At 52.6% G+C, this 22,488-nt stretch overlaps 3 protein-coding genes across 18 annotated transcripts; 2 read left to right on the forward strand and 1 right to left on the reverse strand.

Moving 5' to 3' along the window:
• SLC35A4 (solute carrier family 35 member A4) lies at positions 146-22,201 on the forward strand. 4 transcript variants are annotated; one of them, XR_002340865.1, is made up of 6 exons: positions 223-248; positions 1,226-1,324; positions 2,183-3,878; positions 10,555-10,648; positions 20,733-20,851; positions 21,748-22,201. XR_002340865.1 is itself a non-coding variant. In XM_021080759.1 (3 exons), the coding sequence occupies exon 3, from the start codon at positions 2,783-2,785 to the stop codon at positions 3,755-3,757; it is 975 nt and encodes a 324-aa protein (XP_020936418.1). In that variant the 5' UTR covers positions 146-248; positions 1,226-1,324; positions 2,183-2,782; the 3' UTR covers positions 3,758-4,598.
• LOC102167522 (SLC35A4 upstream open reading frame protein) lies at positions 234-2,380 on the forward strand. Its single transcript, XM_021085161.1, has 3 exons — positions 234-248; positions 1,226-1,324; positions 2,183-2,380. The coding sequence occupies exons 1-3, from the start codon at positions 234-236 to the stop codon at positions 2,378-2,380; spliced, it is 312 nt and encodes a 103-aa protein (XP_020940820.1).
• Positions 5,553-18,343, reverse strand: LOC100513976. Of its 13 annotated transcripts, none has more exons than XM_021084885.1 (10): positions 18,101-18,343; positions 17,135-17,221; positions 16,942-17,058; positions 11,924-12,057; positions 10,165-10,373; positions 10,009-10,092; positions 8,326-8,487; positions 7,759-7,926; positions 6,311-6,469; positions 5,553-6,232 (listed from the first exon to the last, which is right to left on the reverse strand). In XM_021084885.1, exons 1-10 carry the CDS (start codon positions 18,130-18,132, stop codon positions 5,999-6,001), a joined length of 1,386 nt encoding a protein of 461 aa, XP_020940544.1. In that variant the 5' UTR covers positions 18,133-18,343; the 3' UTR covers positions 5,553-5,998. The 13 variants fall into 13 exon arrangements, with proteins under 13 accessions (XP_020940544.1, XP_020940545.1, XP_020940546.1 ...); XM_021084886.1 differs by having other exon boundaries at positions 7,759-7,917; positions 18,101-18,330; XM_021084887.1 differs by lacking the exon at positions 17,135-17,221 and adding an exon at positions 17,746-17,828 and having other exon boundaries at positions 7,759-7,881; positions 8,326-8,490; positions 18,101-18,329.

Genomic DNA, 22,488 nt, shown 5'->3' on the forward strand with positions numbered 1-22,488 from the left:
CCCACATGCGCACGAGTGAGGTCATCGGGTTCAGGTTGCACATGCGCGCGCATACGCAGCCTGGGCCTCACCAAGAGACGTCACGTGCGAGCATCCGCCCAAAGACCGCCAGGAAAGCGCCTCCACCCTTTCAAAAAGTGCCCCGGAAGTGCCTCCGCCCTGAGTAAAGATGGCGGTAGCACCTGCCAGGAGGGAGGCGGTGCTGCGCCTGCGCAGCAAGCTCGGCGGGGAAGATGGCGGATGACAAGGTGAGTGTGAGGGTTATCAGCAGTCGGGGATGGGCCTCATAACTTTTTAGTCTTGGGGAGAGGGGGCAATTGGAGCGGCTCCTGGGTGGGGGTGGCCCTTGTTTCTCCTGAGGGCGAACTTTTACCCCTCCGACTGCCTGAAGTGGGGAGTGGAGTGGCAGAGCCGTGCGCGACTCAGGTGTCTCCCTAGAACCATCACGGCCCTTAGTTCCCTGCACACGCCCCTCACCCCGCTCGGTTCCCCAGCCCCCGAAATTTTTCCCTTCCAGAGACAGGAAGTTTCCAGTCCACACACTCATCTCCGCATTATAGAACAGCCCGTAAGCAAACACTGATTTCATACTTTGGTGCGACCAAAATCACTCAGTGCATTTACCCACATTACCGCAAACAAGCCCCTTCCCTCCCTACCCCCACCCCCAGCTCATCCAGTCATACATTCAGTTTGGGATGATTTTGAGGGGAAAAGGGGAGAGGCCTAGGCGGAAATCACGTTTACCCCCAAATTGTCCAGGGAACTGCCCCAGGCCATTCCTCGCCATTAATCCGGAAGGTCAGCATCCCCTCCACGTTTCCTAAGTACTTGCAGCCCCTGGGTTAGGTCTTGGGACACAGTAGGCAGACAGACCCGCCACACTTTTGAGTAGCTTCTAATCGTTAGTACTTGCCTGATAAACCTAATTGAAGGTTCCCTAGTTGTCCTTCCTGCCTCCCCCATACACTGCTTGGCATATAGAATTTCTGTAAGCGTTGCTCTTCGTTCCCCATGCAGATTCCGTCTCTCATCCCCCTGCCTGGCCCCCGAGTGAAGTCTTTTTTATCTTTCAGTGCCTTTCTTCCTTTACCCTTATCATCTCCGGAAGATTTTACAGGAAGACATTTCTCAGGCTCACTCCCCTCACCCCTAACCTCTGATAGATTTGAGCCAGGTACAGAGCTGGGTCAGCCTTCTAGAGCCAGCCTCTTTTTTCTCCTAGGATTCTCTTCCCAAACTTAAGGATCTGGCATTTCTCAAGAACCAGCTGGAGCACCTGCAGCAGCGTGTGGAAGACGAAGTCAATAGTGGTGTGAGCCAGGTAAAGCTGCACCTGCTCCCTAGCCCCCTCTTAGGCTTCATTCCCCAACATGCTTTTGAATGGGTGGTAGGGATTTATTCAGCAGATGGTTGGTAGTTGAGGGCCTCGTCTCTGTGACCCCAAGAACCAGTGTCTGGGGAAAATGGTGTTTGAACTGGGATCTTATACATTGGTTAACCAGGTGAAGAGGGAAAAAGGAACATTTCAGGTAGATGAAACAATGCAGGCAAAGCCCTGTGGTACAAGGTCTCATGATGAACTTGAGAGGTGAAAGCAGTTGGGTTTGGCTGCAGCAGAGGGAGAGCATGCTGGGAAATGAGAGTGGAGAAGCAGGCAGGGGTCAGAGTTCTCTCTCAATAGGATTCTGTGGTTAGAGTCTTTTTTTGTTTTGTTTTGTTTTTTTAGGGCTGCACCCATAGCTCATGGAGGTTCCCAGGCTAGGGGTCCAATTGGAGCTACAGCCGCCGGCCTATACCACAGTCACAGCAACGCCAGATACAAGCCGAGTGTGCAGCCCATGCCACAGCTCTCAGCAATGCCTGATCCTTAACCCACTGAATGAGGCCAGGGATTGAACCTGCAACCTCATGGTTCCTAGTCGGATTCGTTTCCACTGCGCCACAGTGGGAACTCCAGTTAGAGCCTTCTAACCTCGGGGTTCTGGCATTGTGTGATCATGACTCCTAGGTTCTTTTTCTGCCTCCAGAACCTTGGGGGGAAAAAATCTCTGGAGAGCATTCTACAGCTTTCCAGAGTAAGGAGGAGCCAGTGGTGGGAGGAGCGGAGGCCAGCGGCAGTAGCTGTCGCGTAGAGAAAGGAAGAGCCCGGCTGAGTTTTCTCCTGCATTTGCTTCCACAGGATGGCTCGCTCCTGTCCTCCCCGTTCCTCAAGGGCTTCCTGGCGGGCTATGTGGTGGCCAAGCTGAGGGCCTCAGCAGTACTGGGCTTTGCCGTGGGCACCTGCACTGGCATATATGCAGCTCAGACGTATGCCGTGCCCAATGTGGAGAAAACCGTGAGGGACTATCTTCGGTCGCTGCGCAAGGGGCCCAACTAGCTCCAGATCCCATGGGGGAGGCAGGAGGAGCAGCCGGGGCCAGAGGCCGTACCTGGCCCCCCAGCTGTCACCCATTTGCTGTCTCCACCTCTCCCACCTTCATCCTTGCTTCCCTTCCTGCAGAGGCTGGACAGTGGCTCCTCAGCCGGCACCCTGGACTCCTTCCCTCCTTAACCCCGTGGGACTGGCCCCAAGGCGGTGGCTTCTAGGGCCAGTGGCCCTTTGCTCTTCTAGCCTTCGCTGTGGAGGCCGCAGCTGACTCCGATTCTCAGTATTCTCTCTGGCCATGTGCCACAGCTCCTCTTTCCTGGGAGCCGGCTCTGAAACTTGACTCTCCCCAACCATGTCACAATCCCCAGCGTCCCCTTGCTAGCTCCTCAGCCCCCAAGGGTCTCATTGGGCATGAGTGTAGAGGACGGGGGTTTGCCAGGCCTGGGCGGCCCTGGGCAGGCGCGCTGGACCCTGATGCTGCTCCTGTCCACTGCCACGTACGGTGCCCATGCCCCGTTGCTGGCACTGTGCCATGTGGATGGCCGCGTGCCCTTCCGGCCCTCCTCGGCCGTGCTGCTGACTGAACTGACCAAGCTGCTCCTGTGCGCCCTCTCCCTCCTGGTGGGCTGGCAGGCCTGGCCCCCGAGGACCCCACCCTGGCGCCAGGCGGCCCCCTTCGCACTGTCAGCCCTGCTCTACGGCGCCAACAACAACTTGGTGATCCACCTCCAGCACTACATGGATCCCAGCACCTACCAGGTGCTGAGCAACCTCAAGATCGGCAGCACAGCGCTCTTCTACTGCCTCTGCCTCCGCCGCCGCCTCTCTGCGCGCCAGGGCTTGGCCCTGCTGCTGCTGATGGCAGCGGGAGCCTGCTATGCGGCTGGCGGCCTCCGGGACCCTGGGAGCCCCCTTCCTGAGTCCCCTTCCACGGCTGCCTCGGGCCCCGTGCCCCTGCACGTCACTGCTCCGGGCCTGCTGCTCCTCCTCCTGTACTGCCTCATCTCCGGCTTGTCCTCCGTGTACACGGAGCTGCTCCTCAAGCGGCAGCGGCTGCCCCTGGCGCTTCAGAACCTCTTCCTCTACACGTTCGGTGTGCTCCTGAACCTGGGCCTGCATGCAGGCGGCGGCCCCGGCCCAGGCCTCCTGGAGGGCTTCTCGGGGTGGGCGGCGCTCGTGGTGCTGAGCCAGGCCCTAAATGGACTGCTCATGTCGGCTGTCATGAAGCACGGCAGCAGCATCACGCGCCTCTTCGTCGTGTCCTGCTCGCTGGTGGTCAACGCCGTGCTCTCGGCCGCCCTGCTGCGCCTGCAGCTCACGGCCGCCTTCTTCCTGGCCGCGCTGCTCATTGGCCTGGCTGTGCACCTGTATTACGGCAGCCGCTAGCCCCCGACCGCCTCCAGCCTCCCTCCTGACCCGCGGATGGGCGCCTCCCCTCAGCAGCCCTGTAACAAGTGCCTTGTGGGAAGAGCTGGGGAGGCGAGAGCAGCCACATTCGGCTCTGCAGGTGGGTGGATGAAGGTTTACCCTGGAGACTTAAAGGCTGGGTTCGGTTAAGGAAACTCTCACACCCCTGCAAGGTCTCCAGACTAAGGAATCAGGCGCGCCTCCGTGCACAGGCCTGAGAATGTCACCGTCCCCGGTGGGGGAGGTGCCCCACCTCAGCCCGCAGGAGGCAGTTGCTTAGAGTGCGGTCGCCCCAGCAGACCCAGTGCCCCCAGGCCTGGTGCCGGCCTGGTGCTGTCTGCCCTGAGCGGACACTCGTCCCCCACTGTCAGGTAGCAAAGCCACTTGCCACAGGCTGCGCACCCATCCCCCAGGCCACTCGGCCGTGCTCCCAAAGCTCCAGCAGCACCTGGAGACATGCCCTCTGCTCTCTCCACCCCTGGCCTTTGTTCTGGAAACCTCAGAGAGGACTGGGGCTTGACTCATCTCAGGGAATGTTGCCCCTGGGCCCTGGCTTAAGGCTACACTCCTGATCTCTCTGCTCACCCCAAGGGCCCTCGCAAAGCCCACTGCCCCTGTCCAGCTCCTAAGAGGTACCATCCTCACTCTGGGTCCTGCCCCTTCCTAGCAGAGGCCCAGCTCCTACCAGCCTGGGGAAGCTCTGCACAGAGCGACCTGGGACCAGGCACAGGGACACTTGTGTCGCTCAGTCAGCGTCTAACTGTGTAAGCAATAAGGTCTTAATAAAGTGCTCTGGGGTCTCGGTGGTCCTACAGTCGGCCGTGATTGTCCCGAGTCTTTTGAGTTGCATAGCTCCTCTCAAACTTAACTTCTTTCCCCTGAGTATCCTGGTCCTGAGGTGGCTTAGAAACTGAGAGGCATTCCCGTTCTGGCTCAGCAGAAACAAATCTAACTAGTGTCCGTGAAGACACAGGTTTGATCCCTGGCCTCACCCAGTGGGTTAAGGATCCGACATTGCCGTGAACTGTGGTGTAGGTCGCAGATGTGGCTTGGGTCTGGCGTGGCTGTGGCATAGGCCGGCAGCTGCAGGTGTCCAATTTGACCACTAGCCTGGGAACCTCCATATGCTGCAGGTATGGCCCTAAAAAGACAAAAACAAAACAAAAGAAACAGAAAAGGCTGTTTTCTCCCAGCTGTTGCCAGCAGCATTATTTCCTTTGAGGATTCCATGGAGCCGAGAAGATAATGTCACAGAGCTTTGGAGATTTCTCCGAAGCACAAAACTTGGGCCCTGGAGAATTTGGAAGGAGTCTTGGGAATGGAAGGTGCTGGCCAGCACGACAAGCTGTAAACCGAAGGCTAGAGAACTCGGGACTCAGAGTGGTTTTGGTTCTCATCTCTGGATCCCTCACATACTTTTGCCTGTCATCCCTGCTTGTGACCAGTGGGATGTCAGGCCCTGCTCCCGTCGTAGACTACTTAGTAAGCTTGTTAAAAAAAAACATAAGTCCCAGGAGTTCCTGTCGTGGCTCAGTGGAAACCAATCTGACTAGCATCCATGAGGACGCAGCTTCGATCCCTGGCCTTGCTCCGTAGGTTAAGGATCCAGTGTTGCTGTGAGCTATGGTATAGGTCACAGATGAGGCTCGGATCCCGCGTTGCTGTGGCTGTGATGTAGGCCGACAGCTGCAGCTCTGATTGAACCCCTAGCCTGAGATCCTCCATTCCCACTGGTTGCCACTGGTGCGGCCCTAAAAAGAACAAACAAAAAAAGTCCCAGACCTGTTGAACCTGTTGAAGCAGAATGTTAGGGGGTGGGGTTTGGGAGTCTTTTTTTTTTTTTTTTTTTTCTTTTTTTTCTTTTTTTCCACTCCAGCAAGCTCCTTAGGTGAGACCAATGCACATTTCAACTTGTGAGCCAGTATTGTCCACAGCGTGGTACCGTATCTAGCCCACCAGGCTTGAGTGTGGATTCTGGCTCTGTCACTTACTGGCTTACTGTCCTTAAATAGTTCCTTAACCTCTTCTAGCTTTGGTTGGCTTATCTCTGAAAAGGGGGCCAAATGGTACCTCCTACTGTGTGGGGTGGTGGAGAAGGCTGAATCAAATAAGGGCTATTAGGGACTCAGCGGAATGAGACCTGATGAGCGGTGGTATTGATTGTCCATAAGGAAGGTTGCTTGGCTGTTGTGTCCCAACTTCCTGTCCCTTCCAGAACTTTTAAGACTGAGGAGGGAGGACACTGCCCCCAAAGGACTCCTGATCAGCAGATTTCTCCTCCGGCTTGACTGCTCGCAGCCTGCTCTGTTGAAGCTGCTGGTTCTGGGCTTGGAGCTCCCGGTTCTGTGTGGCCAGGTCGATGGTGTCTTGCAGGACGCCAGCCAGCAGGCTGCGGTAGTGATACTCTGCAGCCGTGACCTGCTCCTCCCACAGCCCCCGCCAGGCACGGAATACCTGTGCCCAGATTCAGAGATTCCCGTCAGTCAACCAGCCTTGGAACCAGGTCAAGGCGTGCCCTCTGTCCCCACTGACCTGCAGCACGTGGCACGTCCGAGCTCGGGCAGCCTGTACGTGCAGGTCATAGAGAGCCACCAGGTCCTGCTCCGCAGTGTCCCGTTCTGCCTGGAGGGCCTCCAGCTGGAGTCTCAGCACTGACTGCTCCCGGTGCCATCTCTGCTGCTCCTTGGAGGCCTTGAGTGATAACACATACTCTTGGTTGCATGCGATCTGCATGCCGGGCTCCGTCCGGCATGCTTTATTTTACTGTCTCATTTTATCTAACGACAGCCTTTGAGGTAGTTGCAGTTTTACACATTTGGAAACAGTGGATCAGAGACGTGACCTCACTTGCCCAAATTCACATGGCTAGTGAGCAACAGGACTGAGATGATAGGTGCCTTTCAACAGTTTACTCTCCTCCTTGGGGTAATGTCCAAATCTACAGGCGTGGCACACACAGTCCTTTAGCCTTGCCTCCGACCCTGCACCTGCCAGGCTCCAGCCAGGTGGACAATACACAAAACTCAGCACCTGTTTTGCCATTGCTTGCCTTTGACCTTGTGCTCACATGGAATGCTCTTCTCAGGACATGCCTCCCACCCACCCCTACCCCACCTTCATGCACACAATTTTTTTTTCTTTTCTTTTTTTTTTTTGCTGTGCCCATGGCAAGCAGTTCCCAGGCCAGGGACTGAACCCGTGCCATAGCAGTGACAACCCGGATCCTTAATCCGCTAAGCCATCAAGGAACTCTTGTTTTTTTTTTTTTTTTTTTTTGTCTTTTGTCTTTTTGTCTTTTGTTGTTGTTGCTGCTGCTATTTCTTGGGCCGCTCCCGCGGCATATGGAGGTTCCCAGGCTAGGGGTTGAATCGGAGCTGTAGCCACCGGCCTACGCCAGAGCCACAGCAACGTGGGATCCGAGCCGCGTCTGCAACCTACACCACAGCTCACGGCAACGCCGGATCGTTAACCCACTGAGCAAGGGCAGGGACCGAACCCACAACCTCATGGTTCCTAGTCGGATTCGTTAACCACTGCGCCACGACGGGAACTCCATGGAACTCTGTTCTTTTCTTGCCTTCTTTTCTTTTTTTTTCTCCTTCTCTCTCCCTCTCTCTTTTGTGCACACAAATTTTGTTTCTTGTTTAAACAAGTTATGTTTACCGAGTGCCTCTGTAATGAGCGCAGACTGCCCTTATGAGTCTAGTGAATTCCTCTGGCCAATTTGTCTTCTAAGTCCCATCTTGGACGTCATCTTCTCTGATCCACTCTAGCCTGGGACAGGTACACCTCTATATTCGCACAAGCCACTCGCTCCTCCGTTCACCTCGCTTAGCACTGAGAATTGCCTCATCTATCCCCTGCAAAGCTGTGAGGGCCACGGGAGAGGGTGTGGCCCAATCTGCTGTGACTGCAGCTGGATCCCAGCCCCCAGCACAATGCTTGGACATATGAGAAGGCGCCTCAAGCGCCCTACTCACCTCTCCTCCTGCCGCCAGGCCTTTGACTCGACCACCAGCCACCACCTCTTCCTCTTGTTCCAAATGCTTCAGTTCCTCTTGGACCCAAATTCGGTGCTGTTCTCTCAGTCTCTGCCTCCGGGCCTGAGCCAGGAAGAACTGCAGGGGCACGTCTGGGGCCTGCTGGGCCTGATAGCATCAGCCAGGAGCCCGTGTGTGTACACAGCCTTGGGACACAGGGCCCAATTTTTCCAAAGAGCCTCATTACTGGGGCTGCCCCTAGAATTACATCCATACTCGCTGGGTTGGACAGAGACTCAGAGGCCGTGGGGGAAGAGGAGAGGTGTTGATTCTGCCAATGGGTGGCATGGAGGCCCTGGGGATCCCATGCCCCACATCCAGCCCAGTAGGAAAACAGCCCCTTCCCACACCCGTTCCTTAGGGATCCAGCAGCCCTTCGGGGCCTTTACTCGCAGCGCCATTGCTCTCCCTGATGTTAGGGCAAGGGGAGCAGGGGACGTTATCTGGGCTGCAACTCTGTACTCTCCCAAGAGCTTCCAGCTGTTCTGGGGGCACAGGAGGTACTACCTGTTCCTCAGAGGCCCCGAGAGGATGCATTTGCTGGAGCCCAGGTCCTACAGATGCTGTTCCTCCCGCCACTGGAGGGAAACGCAGTTGAGCACACGAAAGGAGGAAAGACCCAGCTCCCCGCTGGAGGCCTGGGCCGACGCTTGCTGTTGAATCTGTCACCTGCTGAGAATATGTTAGGACTGAGAATTCCAAACCTCTCCTCCCAGGACCGCATGGGTTTTGAAATCCAACAGGTCAGGGCCCAGCCCGTCCTTTTCTTAGCTGTATGACCTCAGGCAGGCAGTCAGTCTTTTGAGTCTCCAATTATCTCACCCAGAAAATGGAGCTGATAGAAATTGCAGAGAGCATGAAATGGGATAAGGCACCCAAAGCTTGAACAGTGGCCAGCTCCACTCAGTAAATGGGTGTTTAGAGTTCCCCTTGTGGCTCAGCAGAAACGAATCCAACTAGGAAACATGAGGTTTCGGGTTTGATCCCTGGCATCACTCAGTGAGTTGCGGATCCGGCATTGCCATGAGCTGTGGTGTAGGTCGCAGACACAGCTTGGATCTGGCATTGCTGTGGCTGTGGTGTAGGCTGGCAGCTATAGCTCCTATTAGACCCCTAGCCTGGGAACCTCCATATGCTATGGGTGCAGCCCTAAAAAGAAAAAAAAAAGGGGGAGGGCATTTACTGGGCTAATTCCCAAGGCCCGCGGCTGTAAATACAAAGCATAAGTAATTATGGAAAGGGAAAGACCAGGAGAAACTGGACGAGCAGGCTTCCAGCCACCCTCCATCAAATCACGGAAGACTGCGCCCCCTTCTGCACAAGAGAGGCCACCGCAAGGGGAGGAAAGAGCGCCCTACTGAGTCTAGGGACTTGGACGTGCTGGTGCCTCTGCTGCCTTTGATTTTCCCAGTGACCCTGGAATCCTTAGATCACTTCTCTGAGCTTCCGCTTGCTCCCCTGAAAAGTGGGAACAGTGTTGTCCTCCCTGCTTAAAACACTCCTATGGCTTCCCCTTGACTTTCAAGACAAAGTCCAAACATCTGCGGAGATTTACAGAGCCCGGTATGACCAGGACCCTGCTTGACTCTCCTGACTCCCTTCCTCAAACTGTACTGCAGCAAACTGAGTGGCTCGCAATCCCGCTGAGCGCTCCCTTACCTCTGAGGCTTTGCCTCTTACTGTCTCTGATGGAATGTCCTTCGTTCACCTTTGCTCTCCGCCACCTCCTCCAGGTTTCAGTGTCCTCCACGAATCTTCCTTCCCTTTCTGGCTGAGACTAACTTAGACGCCAGCATAGAGCCCTTCAGAGCACTGGTTACGGTGTAACTGTTTCTCTCCAGGGGACTGTATGCCCCAAGAGGACGGGATATACCAGGGCCTTTGTGACACTGTGCCTGGCACATAGTCAGTGGTCAGTAAATGTTGGGAACCATTAAGCTAATACATGGGAGTTCCCTGGTGGCCGAGCGGTTAGGGATCCTGCGTTGTCACTGCTTTGCCTCAGGTGCTGCTGTGATGTGGGTTTGATCCTTGGCCTGGGAACTTCTGCATGCCGTGGACTTAGCCAAAACAATTAAGGGATTAATTAATTAAGGGAGGAAGGAAGGGCCTCCTCACAGTGCCCTGTAAACAGAGGAGAAAAAGGCAGACATCAGTGGGGCCCCCAAGAGGTTGAATGGGAAGACCCACCTGGGGTTCTGGGAGCCCTGCAGCCTCAGCTTCAACCACGTTGAGCATCCGGCTTCCTGAGCACCGGCTCCAGGCTTTTACCACCTATGGAGAGAGGATTCAAGGTGGGCTCTGGCCATCACGGGCCCAGGCACCTCCAGGGTTCACCTTGCTCACCCGCAACTCCCGCAGAGCTCTGCCCAGCTGGCTGAGCCCACCTTCTGTCAGGGTGTCCCCAAGGAGACCCGAACGTAAGCTCTTGAGGGCAGCGCGGCGGGCCCGGGCCTCTTCTCCTGCATCCCACAGGGTGGGCCTCACCTGTTTCACCTGCATCCTCCTTCCTGCCGCCCCCAAGAGAGCAGCCTGGAGCAAGCTCAGGTTGCCACCTAGTAAGGGAAGCCCCAGAATGAATGCCTCCTTCCTCTGAATTCAGGGGCGCTTTACCTGTGCATTAATAAATAGCCCTGCATATAAAAATAGCGAGCGCCTGTCAGGCCTTTACATGTGCCTGATGGTAGTGTGTGTGTGCCCAGGCTTTTCATGGGTGGCCTCTTCTTCCTCACGCAGCACTCCTGCGAGACAGCCGCGCTCATGTCCCCTGCCTCCCTCCGCCTTTTCCAGAGGAGACCGCTGAAGCTCGCAGAGGCCGGGCGACCTGCTGGTGAGTGGCAGCGCTGAAACTCAAGCCCAGTTCCGTCTGACACTAGAGCCTGGGACCTGAATCGCTCTCCCAGACTGGCCTGTACACAAACACACTTCTTTCCCTTCCTGCTTTGTCCACGAGAGTGCGAACGGCCCCAACTTAATCTTCCTCGTTCCACAGGGCCTGGCACGGGGTGAGGTCTGGGACTGTGTTGGCTCAATGAATGTGTGTCTGCTCCTTTTGTGGTCGGTCAGAGGGCCAGACCGTTTTCTGCACTCCTTTACTAATTACAAACTTCACACGGATTCAGAGGATAGGAAATCCGTCTGCTTATCACCCAGCCTCAGCGGTTATCAGCTCGTGAGTGTTCTTGTTTGATCTTTTCCCTGCACTTGACTGCCCCCCAATCTCTGACATCATGTCACTTCAAAGATGCCTCATCTTTAACGGGTGTGTGAAAACAGGCAAGCACCCTCTCTTTCCTCGTCTATGAATGAAACCTGCCTCCCATCACCATAAATTCCGTCTGCCTCATGGGGTTGTGGTAAGAGTCACAGCTATCAGTCAGTGAAAAATGCTTGGTAGGGAGTTCCTGTATCTGACTAGTATACATGAGGACGCAGTTTGTGGTTTTTTGTTTTTTTTTTTTTTTTTTTGCTTTGTTTTTTGTCTTTTTAGGGCCGCACCCAAGGCATATGGAGATTTCCAGGCTAGGGGTCTAATAGGAGCTACAGCTGCCAGCCTCCACCACAGCCTCAGCAACACGGGATCCGAGCTGCGTCTGAGACCTACACCACAGCTCACGACAATGCTGGATTCTTAACCCACTGAGCAAGGCCAGGGATCAAAACTGCATCCTCGGAGTTCCCGTCGTGGCGAGTGGTTAACGAATCCGACTTGGCCGTGAGCTGCAGTGTAGGTCACAGACGAGGCTCGGATCCAGCATTGTTGTGGCTGTGGTGTAGGCCAGCAGCCACAGCTCTGATTGTCCTCCTAGCTTTGGAACTTCCATATGCCTCGGGTGCAGCCCTAAAAAGCCAAAAAAAAAAAAAGCTTGGTAAACTGTTGAAGGCCTCTGAAAGGGTGAGGGGCTGCTCTTACTATTGGCCCTGCCTCTCCAGGCTTTGGCAGCCCAGGCTTTCCGGGACCTTTCTGAATCCTGGCCCGCCCAGAGGGTCAGGCTCTCTCTGGGCTCACGAGGGCTAGGGCTGCAGCTGGACGAATGAGAAGTGGGGGAGGCCTAAGGCCAGATCCTAGAGCTTCCCAAAGAGCCCCACACCCTCCCCAGGCCACCTTGAGGGTCCAGGCGAAGAAGAAGACTGCTGTAGTTGTTTCCTTCCAGGAGCCATAGGACAATCCAGGGCAGGGAGCCCTCCATCTTCTCACCAACAGCGGTACCTGCGAGCACCTGCAGCAGGGGACAGTCTCTGCCAGAGGGGGGGCGGGGAAGAAAGCAGATGTCCACTAGTGGTTGGAGAAAGAAACCGGCCCAAATCACACTCTGATGGAAACGTTGACTCTTTCCAGTCACTTCTGCACCACCAGACAGACCGGCCACCTTGCACAGATCTTTATTTTATTATTTTTTAAATTACACAAATAGGGAGTTCCCATCGTGGCTCAGTGGTTAACGAATCCAACTAGGAGCCATGAGGTTGTGGGTTTGATCCCTGGCCTGGCTCAGTGGGTTAAGGATCCGGCATTGCCATGAGCTGTGGTGTAGGTCACAGACATGGCTCAGATCCCACATTGCTGTGTCTCTGGCATAGGCCGGCAGCTACGGCTCTGATTAGACCCCTAGCCTGGGAACCTCCATATGCCGCGGGTGTGGCCCTAAAAGGACAAAAGACAAAAATAAATAAGTAAATAAATTACACAAATAATACATTCTTATAGTAAAAAAAAAGAATTAATTATATATCCGACAGGGTACTTATACCCAGAATATATAAAGAGCTCTTACATCTCAATAAAAAGAATACAACCCAATGGCAGATTGTCCCCTGCTATTTTATTTTATTTATTTGTTTGTTTGTTTGTTTTGTCTTTTTGCCATTTCTTGGGCTGCTTTCACGGCATATGGAGGTTCCCAGGCTAGGGGTTGAATCGGAACTGTAGCTGCCAGCCTACACCAGAGCCACAGCAACTCGGGATCCGAGCTGCGTCTGCAACCTACACCACAGCTCATGGCAACGCCGGATCCTTAACCCACTGAGCAAGGCCAGGGATGGAACCCTCAACCTCATGGCTCCTAGTCGGATTCATTAACCACTGAGCCACGACGGGAACTCCTCCCCTGCTATTTTAAAATGGCAAAGCAAAGTGACATCAACTAAAATGGCAAAGTAGGAAACTCTGGGGATCTGTCACTCTCTGGAAATATTGAGCAAAAAGTGGTTGGAATCAACCTTACTTGAACTCTGGGAATAGTCAAAGGTTACAGAAATCAAGTGAATGTTTAACCAGGAGAAAGGCAACTTAAATATGGTAAGAGACCCTGATGATGTTTTTAACTTATCCTGGCCTGTCCTTCTCCCCAGCACAGCCCACATTTCTGGAGTCGGGGTGGGGGTGGAATGTACCTGGTTCTGAAGGGAACAGAGTAGCTCTCGTTCCTAAGACATTGTGTTTGTCTGTTTTGACTGTCTGGGGTTTCCCACAAAGGACTGACAAAAGGGACTTCCCTTTATTTCATTTATCTTGGAACTCGCTCAGGACAGAGGAGCTATGCCAGAGGACAGTCCCCCAAACCACAGAGAGATGAAAGAACACGCAAAAATAACAGTTGGGGCAAACAACAGCCACAGGGAAAGACTGGGAGGAAAAGTTTGGGAGTGAAATTTGGGGACACCAAGGGTTTTGAAAAGTTCCCACATGTATTAGGGAACCGAGAAAGCCACACGCCTGTCCAGGGCAGGATGCATGCTCAGAAAAGACCTGAGACCACAGGCTTTCATCACTGTCTGATTTGGGACTCAGAGCAAGCAGGAAGTAAGGCTCAGGCAGTGTTGTAAATAGCCTGGATAATCACAGAAGGAGTGATGCAACATGAAACCAATCTGTAGAAACCTGGAGAAGGTATTTCTGTTTTTCTTTCTTCCTTCCCCTTTTTCCCTTTTCCTCCTCCCCTTCCCTCTTCCTCTCCTCTTCCTCATCTTTCTATTCTCTTTTCTTTCTTTTTTTGGGGGGGGCGGGGGCATTCCAGGAGGTTAAGGAATCCTATGTCGGGTCATTCTGAGATAGTAGAATGAAGACTTCAGTGACTAATACAATATATGTAAAAATTGTTTGGAAAAGTAACTAAGAAAGTAGATGGCTGATACCCACAGCAGACAACAAGACAAACCCTAGTGAGAAGAAGGATCCAGTTTTGAGAGTTACCGCATTATCATAGTCCAAATTTAGAGCACCAAGCAAAAGGAATGGAGAGTTGAGATATAAAGAATATATTACTCACAATAAAGAATATAGTCTTTACAAAAAATACTCAAATTGGCCCATTTCGAACCACAAAAAACTATTAGGAATGCAATAAGAAAATATGGCTCATTCACAGGGAAAAAAGAAAACAGTGGGAGTGGCTCAGTGGTTAACGAATCCGACTAGGAACCATGAGGTTATGGGTTTGATCCCTGGCCTTGCTCAGTGGGTTAAGGATCCGGTGTTGCCGTGAGCTGTGGTGTAGGTTGCAGACGAGGCTCGGATCCCGAGTTGCTGTGGCTCTGGCGTAGGCCGGCGGCTACAGCTCCAATTCTACCCCTAGCCTGGGAACCTCCATATGCCACGGGAAGCAGCCCAAGAAATGGCAAAAAGACAAAAAAAAAAAAAAAAAAGAAAACAAAACAAAACAAAATTAACAGACACTGGGAGTTGCCATAGTGGCACAGCAGAAACAAATCTGACTAGGAACCATGAGGTTGTGGGTTTGATCCCTGGCCTTGCTCATTGGGTTAAGGATCCAGCATTGCCATGAGCTGTGGTGTAGGTTGCAGACATGGCTCAGATCTGCATTGCTGTGGCTGTGGTGTAGGTAGGCAGCTATAGTTCTGATTGGACCCCTAGACTGGGAACCTACATATGCCACCAATGCATCCCTAAAAAGCAAAAAAAAATTAACAGAAACTGTCTCTGAGGAAGCATAAATTGGATTTACTAGACAAGGACTCTAAATCAACTGTCTTACATATGTTCAGAAAACTAAATCAGAAAACGATGTCTCAGGATTTCCCATCATGGTGCAGTGGAAACAAATTCAACTCGTATCCATGAGAATGTGGGTTCAATCCCTGGCTTCACTCGTGGGTCCGGGATCTGGCACTGCCATGAGCTGTGGTATAGATCATAGATGCTGCTCAGACCCTATGTTGCTGTGGCTGTGTTGTAGGCCAGTGGCTGTAGCTCTGATTCGACCCCTAGCCTGGGAACTTCCATATGCCATGGGTGGGGCCCTAAAAAAGCAAAAAAGAAAAAAAAAAAAAGAAAGAAAAAGAGGAGTACCCGTCGTGGCACAGTGGAAACAAATCCGACTAGGAACTACGAGGTTGTGGGTTCCATCCCTGGCCTCTCTCAGTGGGTTAAGGATCTGGCATTGCTGTGGCTGTGGAGTAGGCTGGCAGCTGCAGTTCAGATCAGACCCCTAGCCTGGGAACCTCCATATGCCACGGGTGCAGCCCTAGAAAATACAAAAAAGACACACACACAAAAAATTCACTAGAGCAGATTTGAGCAAGAACAAGGAAAGAATCTCAGCAAACCTGAAGATAGGTCAAATAAAATTATCCAGTCTAAAGAGCAGAATGAAAAATAAATAAATAAAAGGATAAAGGAAAATGAGCCTAAGAGACCTGTGGGCTGCCATCAAGAGTACGAACATATAAATAATGGGAATCCCAGAGGAAGAAGAGAAAAAGGGCAGAAAGAATATTTGAGGAAATAATGCTCAAAAATTCCTCCAAATTTATGAAGGACATGAATCTACACATCCAAGAAGCTCAACAAATCTAAGGATTATAAATCCAAAGAGATCTATACCAAGACAGATTATAATCAAACTTAAAAACCGAAGTCAAAGAAAGTGTATATATATATTTTTTTGTTTTGTTTTGTTTTGTTTTGTTCTGGCTGCACATGCGGTTTATGGAAGTTCCCAGGCCAGGGATCGACTCCAAGCCATAGCAGTGAGCTACACCATGGCTGCGGCAATGCCAGATCCTGAACCTGCTGTGCCACAGTGGGAACTCCAAAAGGAAGAATCTTGAAAACAACAGAGAAACAGCTTGTTGTGTACAAGAGATCTTCAATACGATTAGAAATAAATCCCTCATTAGGAACTATGGAGGCCAGAAAGCAGTGAGATAAAATAGAGTGTGGAAAGGAAAAAACCTTTCAACTAAGATTTCTTTTTTTTTTTTTCTTTTTTTCTGTCTTTTTCTCATTTCTTGGACGCTCCCTCGGCATATGGAGGTTCCCAGGCTAGGGGTAGAATTGGAGCTGGTGCTGCTGGCCTACACCAGAGCCAGAGCAACTTGGGGTCTGCTACCTACACCACAGCTCATGGCAACGCTGTATCCTTAACCCACTGAGCAAGGGCAGGGATCAAACTGGCAACCTCATGGTTCCTAGTCGGATTCGTTAACCACTGAGCCACGACGGGAACTCCTCAACTAAGATTTCTATATCTGGCAAGACTATGCTTCAAAAATGTTGGAGAGGTGTCCTAGTGGTTAAGGACTTAGTGTTGTCACTGCTGTGACTTGGGTTACTGCTAAGTCTCGGGTTCGATCCCTGGCCCAGGAGTTTCTACATGCTATGGGCATGGCCACAAAATGTAGGAGAAAGCAATATATTCGCGGATAAAAATTGAGGGAGCTGGGAGTTCCCGTCGTGGCACAGGGGTTAACGAATCCGACTAGGAACCATGAGGTTGCCGGTTCGATCCCTGCCCTTGCTCAGTGGGTTAACGATCCGGCGTTGCCGTGACCTGTGGTGTAGGTCACAGACGCGGCTCGGATCCCGAGTTGCTGTAGCTCTGGCGTAGGCTGGCGGCTACAGCTCCGATTAGACCCCTAGCCTGGGAACCTCCCATATGCCGCAGCAGCGGCCTCAGAAATGGCAAAAAGACAAAAAAAAAAAATTGAGGGAGCTCATTGCTAGTAGACCGGCCTTACAAGAACTACCAAAGGGAGCAAATCCTTCCGCATGTCAGAGGTGAGGAAAGGAGGTGACTCTGATGTGCCCTGGGCCTCTACATCCACATGTCAGCCACCCCCAGCCCTTCCCCAAAGCTGGTAGAAGTTTTCCATCAGACTTACAGGGATCCCGGGAGCTGCAGGATCCGCAAGGCACCTCGCCACATGCCCTGAGTCCCAGGCCCCTCAGGAGGGTCAGGAGCTGGGCAAGACATAGTGACAGTGAGCAGAGAGCAGGTCCTGTGGAGAAGAGTGTAAGGTCAGGCCACATGGCTAGGGGGTCAGGATGCAGTGACACATGCCCTCCTGTCCTCACCTGCCCTCACCACCTTTAGCCTGCAGGTACAGCTCTGAGGCAGCTCTTGAGTCAGACACCTCCACTTCCCTGGCATTTTCCACCACCCTGGAAGAAGGGGAGGCTGAACTCAGCTCCTAAGCACAAGGGTTCTGTCCAGCCCCCCACAATCTCTGTGTGGGGAGCCCATGGGAGTCCCAAGAGCCTGTAAGAACCATCCCCAAGGCTCCAAGCTCCGTATAGCCCCTAAAAGCCTCTCATTTCATGATCTTGTTTTTTCTCCTATCATTTGCCCAGCGAGGGAAACAGGGTCGTTGGGATTGCTCCTACTTTACAGACGAAGAAACTGAAGTTCTGCTTAGTGAGATCCTCAGATCACCCAGGATGGTAGAACTGAGTTGTGGAGATATAAGTGGATGGGGTGAGAGGAGTGAGAGGGGTAGAGCTATGGGATGGGAAAGGTGGTGAGAGCGAGTCCTGGGAGCAAACCCAGGCTGCGTAAGCATGAGCTCCCGCTCAGAGCTTCCCTTCCCTGTGTGGCAGTGGGGAGAAGCCTCCAGTGGTTTGGTTTGTGGTGTCAGCCCTGCCTTAAGACAAACACCCTCCGATCCTTTTGGGCTCTGGACACTCACAAGCCCAGAGGGGCTACATCCAGCACCGCCAGGTTCTCCGTCCCTGGAGCGAGCAGGTCCTGAGGTCTCCCACTAGGACTGAGCTGGGATCACACAAGCACAGCATCTTTTACAAACCGAAACTTTCCCCAGCCCTTGGCTCACATGATCCTCCCACTGAGCACCCATGGGCCAAGCAGGGCACCCAAATCCAGCCATTTCAGGCAGGAAAAGGGAGACCCCAGAAGGGCAAGCTGGTGAGCAGCAGGGTAGGGCTAGCCTCGGGCTCTTCAGGCTGCCTGCAAGCCTCGGGCCCTTTTGCAGCCTCCCCGTGCCCTCGGCTCCCCAGGCCTCCCCGCCCCGCCCCAGGCCTCACCTGCACCAGGCTGAGAGTACTAAGCACAGCATCAGAGCCCCTGAGCGGAAGAGCTTCCTCAAACAGCATCTGCAGCAGCTGAAGCGGAGAAAGTGTTCAGCGGGGACTGAGGAAAGACTAATCTATTCTTCCAAAGAGGCCAGAATCTGCCTGGCCCTGTGCTGGGTGCTGTGGACCTGGCGGCCAGGGCAGAAATAGCCCTTAGCCCTCATGGTTCACGGCGAGCCAGACGAGTGAGCAAACATTTTCAGTGACATCTGCTGTTTGCCCTTGACAAGGTTCTGAGGCAATCACATGATTTGGGGAGCATTTTGATGAAGCCTCCAAACAAAACTTTCAAGTTCATTATCATTATTTGTATTACGAAGAGCTGACAATTACACTTCCCTGGACATTTGATCTTCGCACGCCGCCCCTCCCAACCCTCACCTCGTGGACCCCAGCTTCCCACTTCCCTGACCTCTCAATAGCTTCCATGGATTGACTCTGGCAACATCCTGCATGGACCACAGAGCACTCTGGGGGCCCTAGGGGAGTGGCACTTAGCTGGGTGGGGAGGGCGAGTTCTCAAGGGCTCCCGGAGGGGCAACTCCTAAGGCTCATGACAGCGATGCCTGGCGGCTCCTCTGGGACTCACTTGAGGTACAAGCCGGGGTGCCTCTGTGTCCCGACCCCGAAGCAGCAGGGCCACACTGTACCCTCTGCCCACCAAGCCCAGCGTGGACTGGACTCGTGCAAGAAACTCCTGCTCTGCCTCCTGGAGAAAGACACAGGCACATGCCCCTGTCCCAGGGCAAAGGGCTCAGGAAGCACTCAGCACTCCAGGATCAAGGGTCCTGAGTGCTCCCCCCATCACCCTCTCAGAGCCCCCTACCTGAGCAGCTTCAGAACCCAGGACTCTGTCAAAGGTGACGCTTTGTTCCTATGGGCAGGACGGGTGTCAGCCGTGTCACTCCCATCTTCTCCTGCACTCACCCCACCCCAGCCCAGCCCAAGCCCTCTCCACCTGAATCTCCAGAGCCCCGTGCTGACGCAGGCGGATGCTCGCGGGCCCCTCCGGGAAGAGCATGGGGAACCGGGTCTCCTCGGGGCCTGAGACGGTGGACTTCGTATCAGTGCTCATAGGGGAGACTGAACTCCCAGAACCTAAGTCCTGCCTCCCCCTTTGCTCCGGCTTCCCAACGGGAGCCGGCCTCGCCCTCCCCTGTGCCCCAAGCTGCCTTGCCTCTGAGATGATGCACCGGGGCTCCTTACCCAGTCTTCTCCCTTGCTCTACTTCCACCACCACTGTCAGCCTGGCCTGGGGCTTATCGCTGAGGGCTGAGGGGGCTGAGCTGGCCTGGCCCAAAGCAGCCCCGGGGCTCACTGCCTCTCCATCCTCCATGGCTTCTGGGCCTCTCCGATTCCCTTTAATAATTCATCTCCCTGATCTGAGAGCTCTGGGCGGGGCCTCTAAACAGTAACTTTTCAAAGGAGGTGACCGTCCCCTCTTTTCTGAGTGACCCAGAATACTGCATGGGTTTGGTTTTTTTCTCCCTCTTAAATGTTTGGCAAATGTCAAACATGTATAACTGCACAGAGAATAGTTTAATGACCCTCCAAGCACTCAGCATCAGCAATCACCAACCTCTCGCCAGCCTCATTTCTTCTGTTCCCCTTTCCACCCCTAGTGGATTCTTTCGAAACACATTCCCAGCACTTTATATTTCATCCATAGCTCTTCCAGCATGTATTTATAAAAGATAACCACCCTTTTAAAAATGACAACTTTATTGAGATATATTTCATATACCACATAATAGACCCATTTGAAGTGTATGTCTCAGTGATTTTTAGTAAGTTTTGCAGATATCTGTAACTATCAGCACAGTTAATTTTCTTTCTTTCTTTCTTTTGTCTTTTTTGTCTCTTCAGGTCCACACCCGAAGCACATGGAGGTTCCCAGGCTAGGGGTCAAATTGGAACCATAGCTGTGGGCCTACACCACAGCCACAGCCACATCAGATCCAAGCCGCGTCTGCGACTTACACAACAGCTCACGGCAATGCCGTATCCTTAACCCACTGAGCGAGGCCAGGGATTGAACTCGCAGCCCCATGGTTCCTAGTCGGGTTGTTAACCACTGAGCCACGACAGGAACTCCATGCACAGTTAATTTTAGAACATTTCCACCACCTTATAAAGAAACTTGGTTTCCATGGAGTTCCTGTCGTGGCTCAGCAGTTAATGACTCTGACTAGCATCCATGAGGACACAGGTTTGATCCCTGGCCTTGCTCAATGGGATAAGGATCTGGCGTTACCCTGAAGCTATGGTGCAGGTTGCAGACTCGGTTTGGTTCTGGTGTGGCTCTGGCTGTGGTGTAGGCTGGCAGCTACAGCTCCGATTTGACCTCTAGCCTGGGAACCTCCCTGTGCCGCAAGTGCGGCCCTAAAAAAAAAAAAAAAAGAAAGAAAAAAGAAACTTGATTTCCTTTACTATCAGCTCCTTAACCCCACCCCATCCTCGCCCTTAAACAACCACTAACCTACTTTCTGTTTCTCTTTGCCTATTCTGGACATTTCATATAAATGGACTCATGTAACATTCGTTCTTTTTGTGACTGGCTTTTGTTTGTTTGCTGGTTTTCAAGGTTTATCCATGTTGCAGCCCGCATCAGTCCTTCTCTCCTTCCTATGACTGAATAATGTTCCATGTAGTGATGAAATTGCTTCGGTCACCAACCACCCAGAGTTTGGCCAAATTTCACAGGTAAGAGCACAGTTGCCATAAGACTGCCCTTACTTCAGACGCGAGTCTCCAACGCCAGGGTCCTCCCTTGGACTGGCTGTCTACACTTCCAGCTGTTCCTACTACTCCTGAAGCTTCCATGATTCATGGAACGACTTACAGAATTCATCCAAGCATCATACTTACTGTATCCGACACCAATTCGCTGACACCAATGGGGTGTCCTGTGTTTCAGTCCAATTCTGATACTAAATACCTGGAGTTAGCGCTAGATCCTGCAGGTTAAAAGGCAAGGTCCTTGGAGTTCCCCCTGTGGTGCAGTGGACTAATGATCCAGCTGGTCTCTGCGGAGGTGCTGGTTCGATCCCCACTCTGGTGCAGTGGGTTAAGGGTCCTATGTTGCTGTAGCTGTGGCATAGGTCACAGCAGCAGCTCGGATTTGGTCCCTGGCCCAGGAACTTCCATAGGCTGCGGGTGCAGCTGGAAAAGAAAATAAATAAATAATAAAATAAAATAAAGTAAAATGCAAGCTCCTCAACAAGACTACCCTCATTTCATTTTTTTTTTTTTTTTTTTTTTGCTTTTGCTTTTTAGGGCTGCACCTGCAGCATATGGAAGTTCCCAGGCTAGGGGTCAAATTGGAGCTACAGCTGCCAGCCTACGCCCCAGCCACGGTAACTCAGGATCCAAGCCATGTCTGCGACCTACACCCCAGCTCACAGCAACGCAAGACCCTTAACCCACGGAGCAAGGACAGGGATTGAACCTGTGTCCTCATGGATATTAGGTTCATTACTGCTGAGCCACGACAGGAACTCCCAAGATTACCCTGATTTCAGATTCCAGCCACAGGTGGGATTCCCAGGCTACTTGCAGTCCTGTCTGACGTGGCTGCAGATTGGTTCTCTAATTCACAGGTTCAGTGATTCACAAGAAGGACTCACAGAACTCAAGAAAATACTCTGCGTATGATTCCCTTTTTAACTATAAAAGATACAGATGAACAGTCAGATGAAGAGGTATGTAGCATGAGGTCTGGACGGGTCCTGAGTACAGAAGCTCCTATTCCTGGGGCGCGAGGGTGTGACACCCTCCGAGCACATCACTCTGTGCACCAGCCAGGAAGCTCCCTGAGTTTCACGTCTCAGTGTTTTTTGTTGAGATTTCATGATGTAGGCAAGATTAATTAAATCATAGACTATGTGATCGAAGTCAACTCAGGTCCTTCCATCTATATGGCTGTTCGTTTCTGTGAGCAGCCTCCTCCATCCTGACGCTATCTAGGGAACCTGCCAGAAGTCACATCATTAGCATAACTCAAGACAGACTTTTATGGCTCAGGAAATTACAAAGGTTTTTTTGTTTGTTTGGTTTTTTTTTGGCCTTTTTGCCATTTCTTGGGCCTCTCCCTTGGCATATGGATATTCCCAGGCTAGGGGTTGAATCGGAGCTGTAGCCACCGGCCTACACCAGAGCCACAGCAATGCGGGATCCGAGCCGCATCTGTGACCTACACCACAGCTCACAGCAACGCCGGATCGTTAACCCACTGAGCAAGGGCAGGGATCGAACCGGCAACCTCATGGTTCCTAGTCGGATTCGTTAACCACTGCGCCACGACGGGAACTCCACAAAGGTTTTGTTTTTTGTTTTTTGTT

This window comes from Sus scrofa, chromosome 2 (assembly GCF_000003025.6).
Source record: "Sus scrofa isolate TJ Tabasco breed Duroc chromosome 2, Sscrofa11.1, whole genome shotgun sequence".
NCBI classification, from domain to species: Eukaryota; Metazoa; Chordata; class Mammalia; order Artiodactyla; family Suidae; genus Sus; species Sus scrofa.

Excerpts from the sequence above, each read along its gene's own strand:
- LOC102167522 (XM_021085161.1), top strand. Across the intron at positions 1,325-2,182 it reads TCAATAGTGGTGTGAGCCAG|GATGGCTCGCTCCTGTCCTC; the intron begins GTAAAGCTGCAC and ends TTGCTTCCACAG.
- SLC35A4 (XM_021080759.1), top strand. The coding sequence starts at position 2,783 with ATGAGTGTAGAGGACGGGGGTTTGCCAGGCCTGGGCGGCCCTGGGCAG.
- LOC100513976 (XM_013995222.2), bottom strand. The coding sequence starts at position 18,169 with ATGCTGTTTGAGGAAGCTCTTCCGCTCAGGGGCTCTGATGCTGTGCTT. Across the intron at positions 12,058-16,941 it reads CTGCAGCTCCCGGGATCCCT|AGACTGTCCCCTGCTGCAGG; the intron begins GTAAGTCTGATG and ends CCCCTCTGGCAG. Across the intron at positions 7,927-8,325 it reads TCGGGGCCTCTGAGGAACAG|GCCCAGCAGGCCCCAGACGT; the intron begins GTAGTACCTCCT and ends TGATGCTATCAG.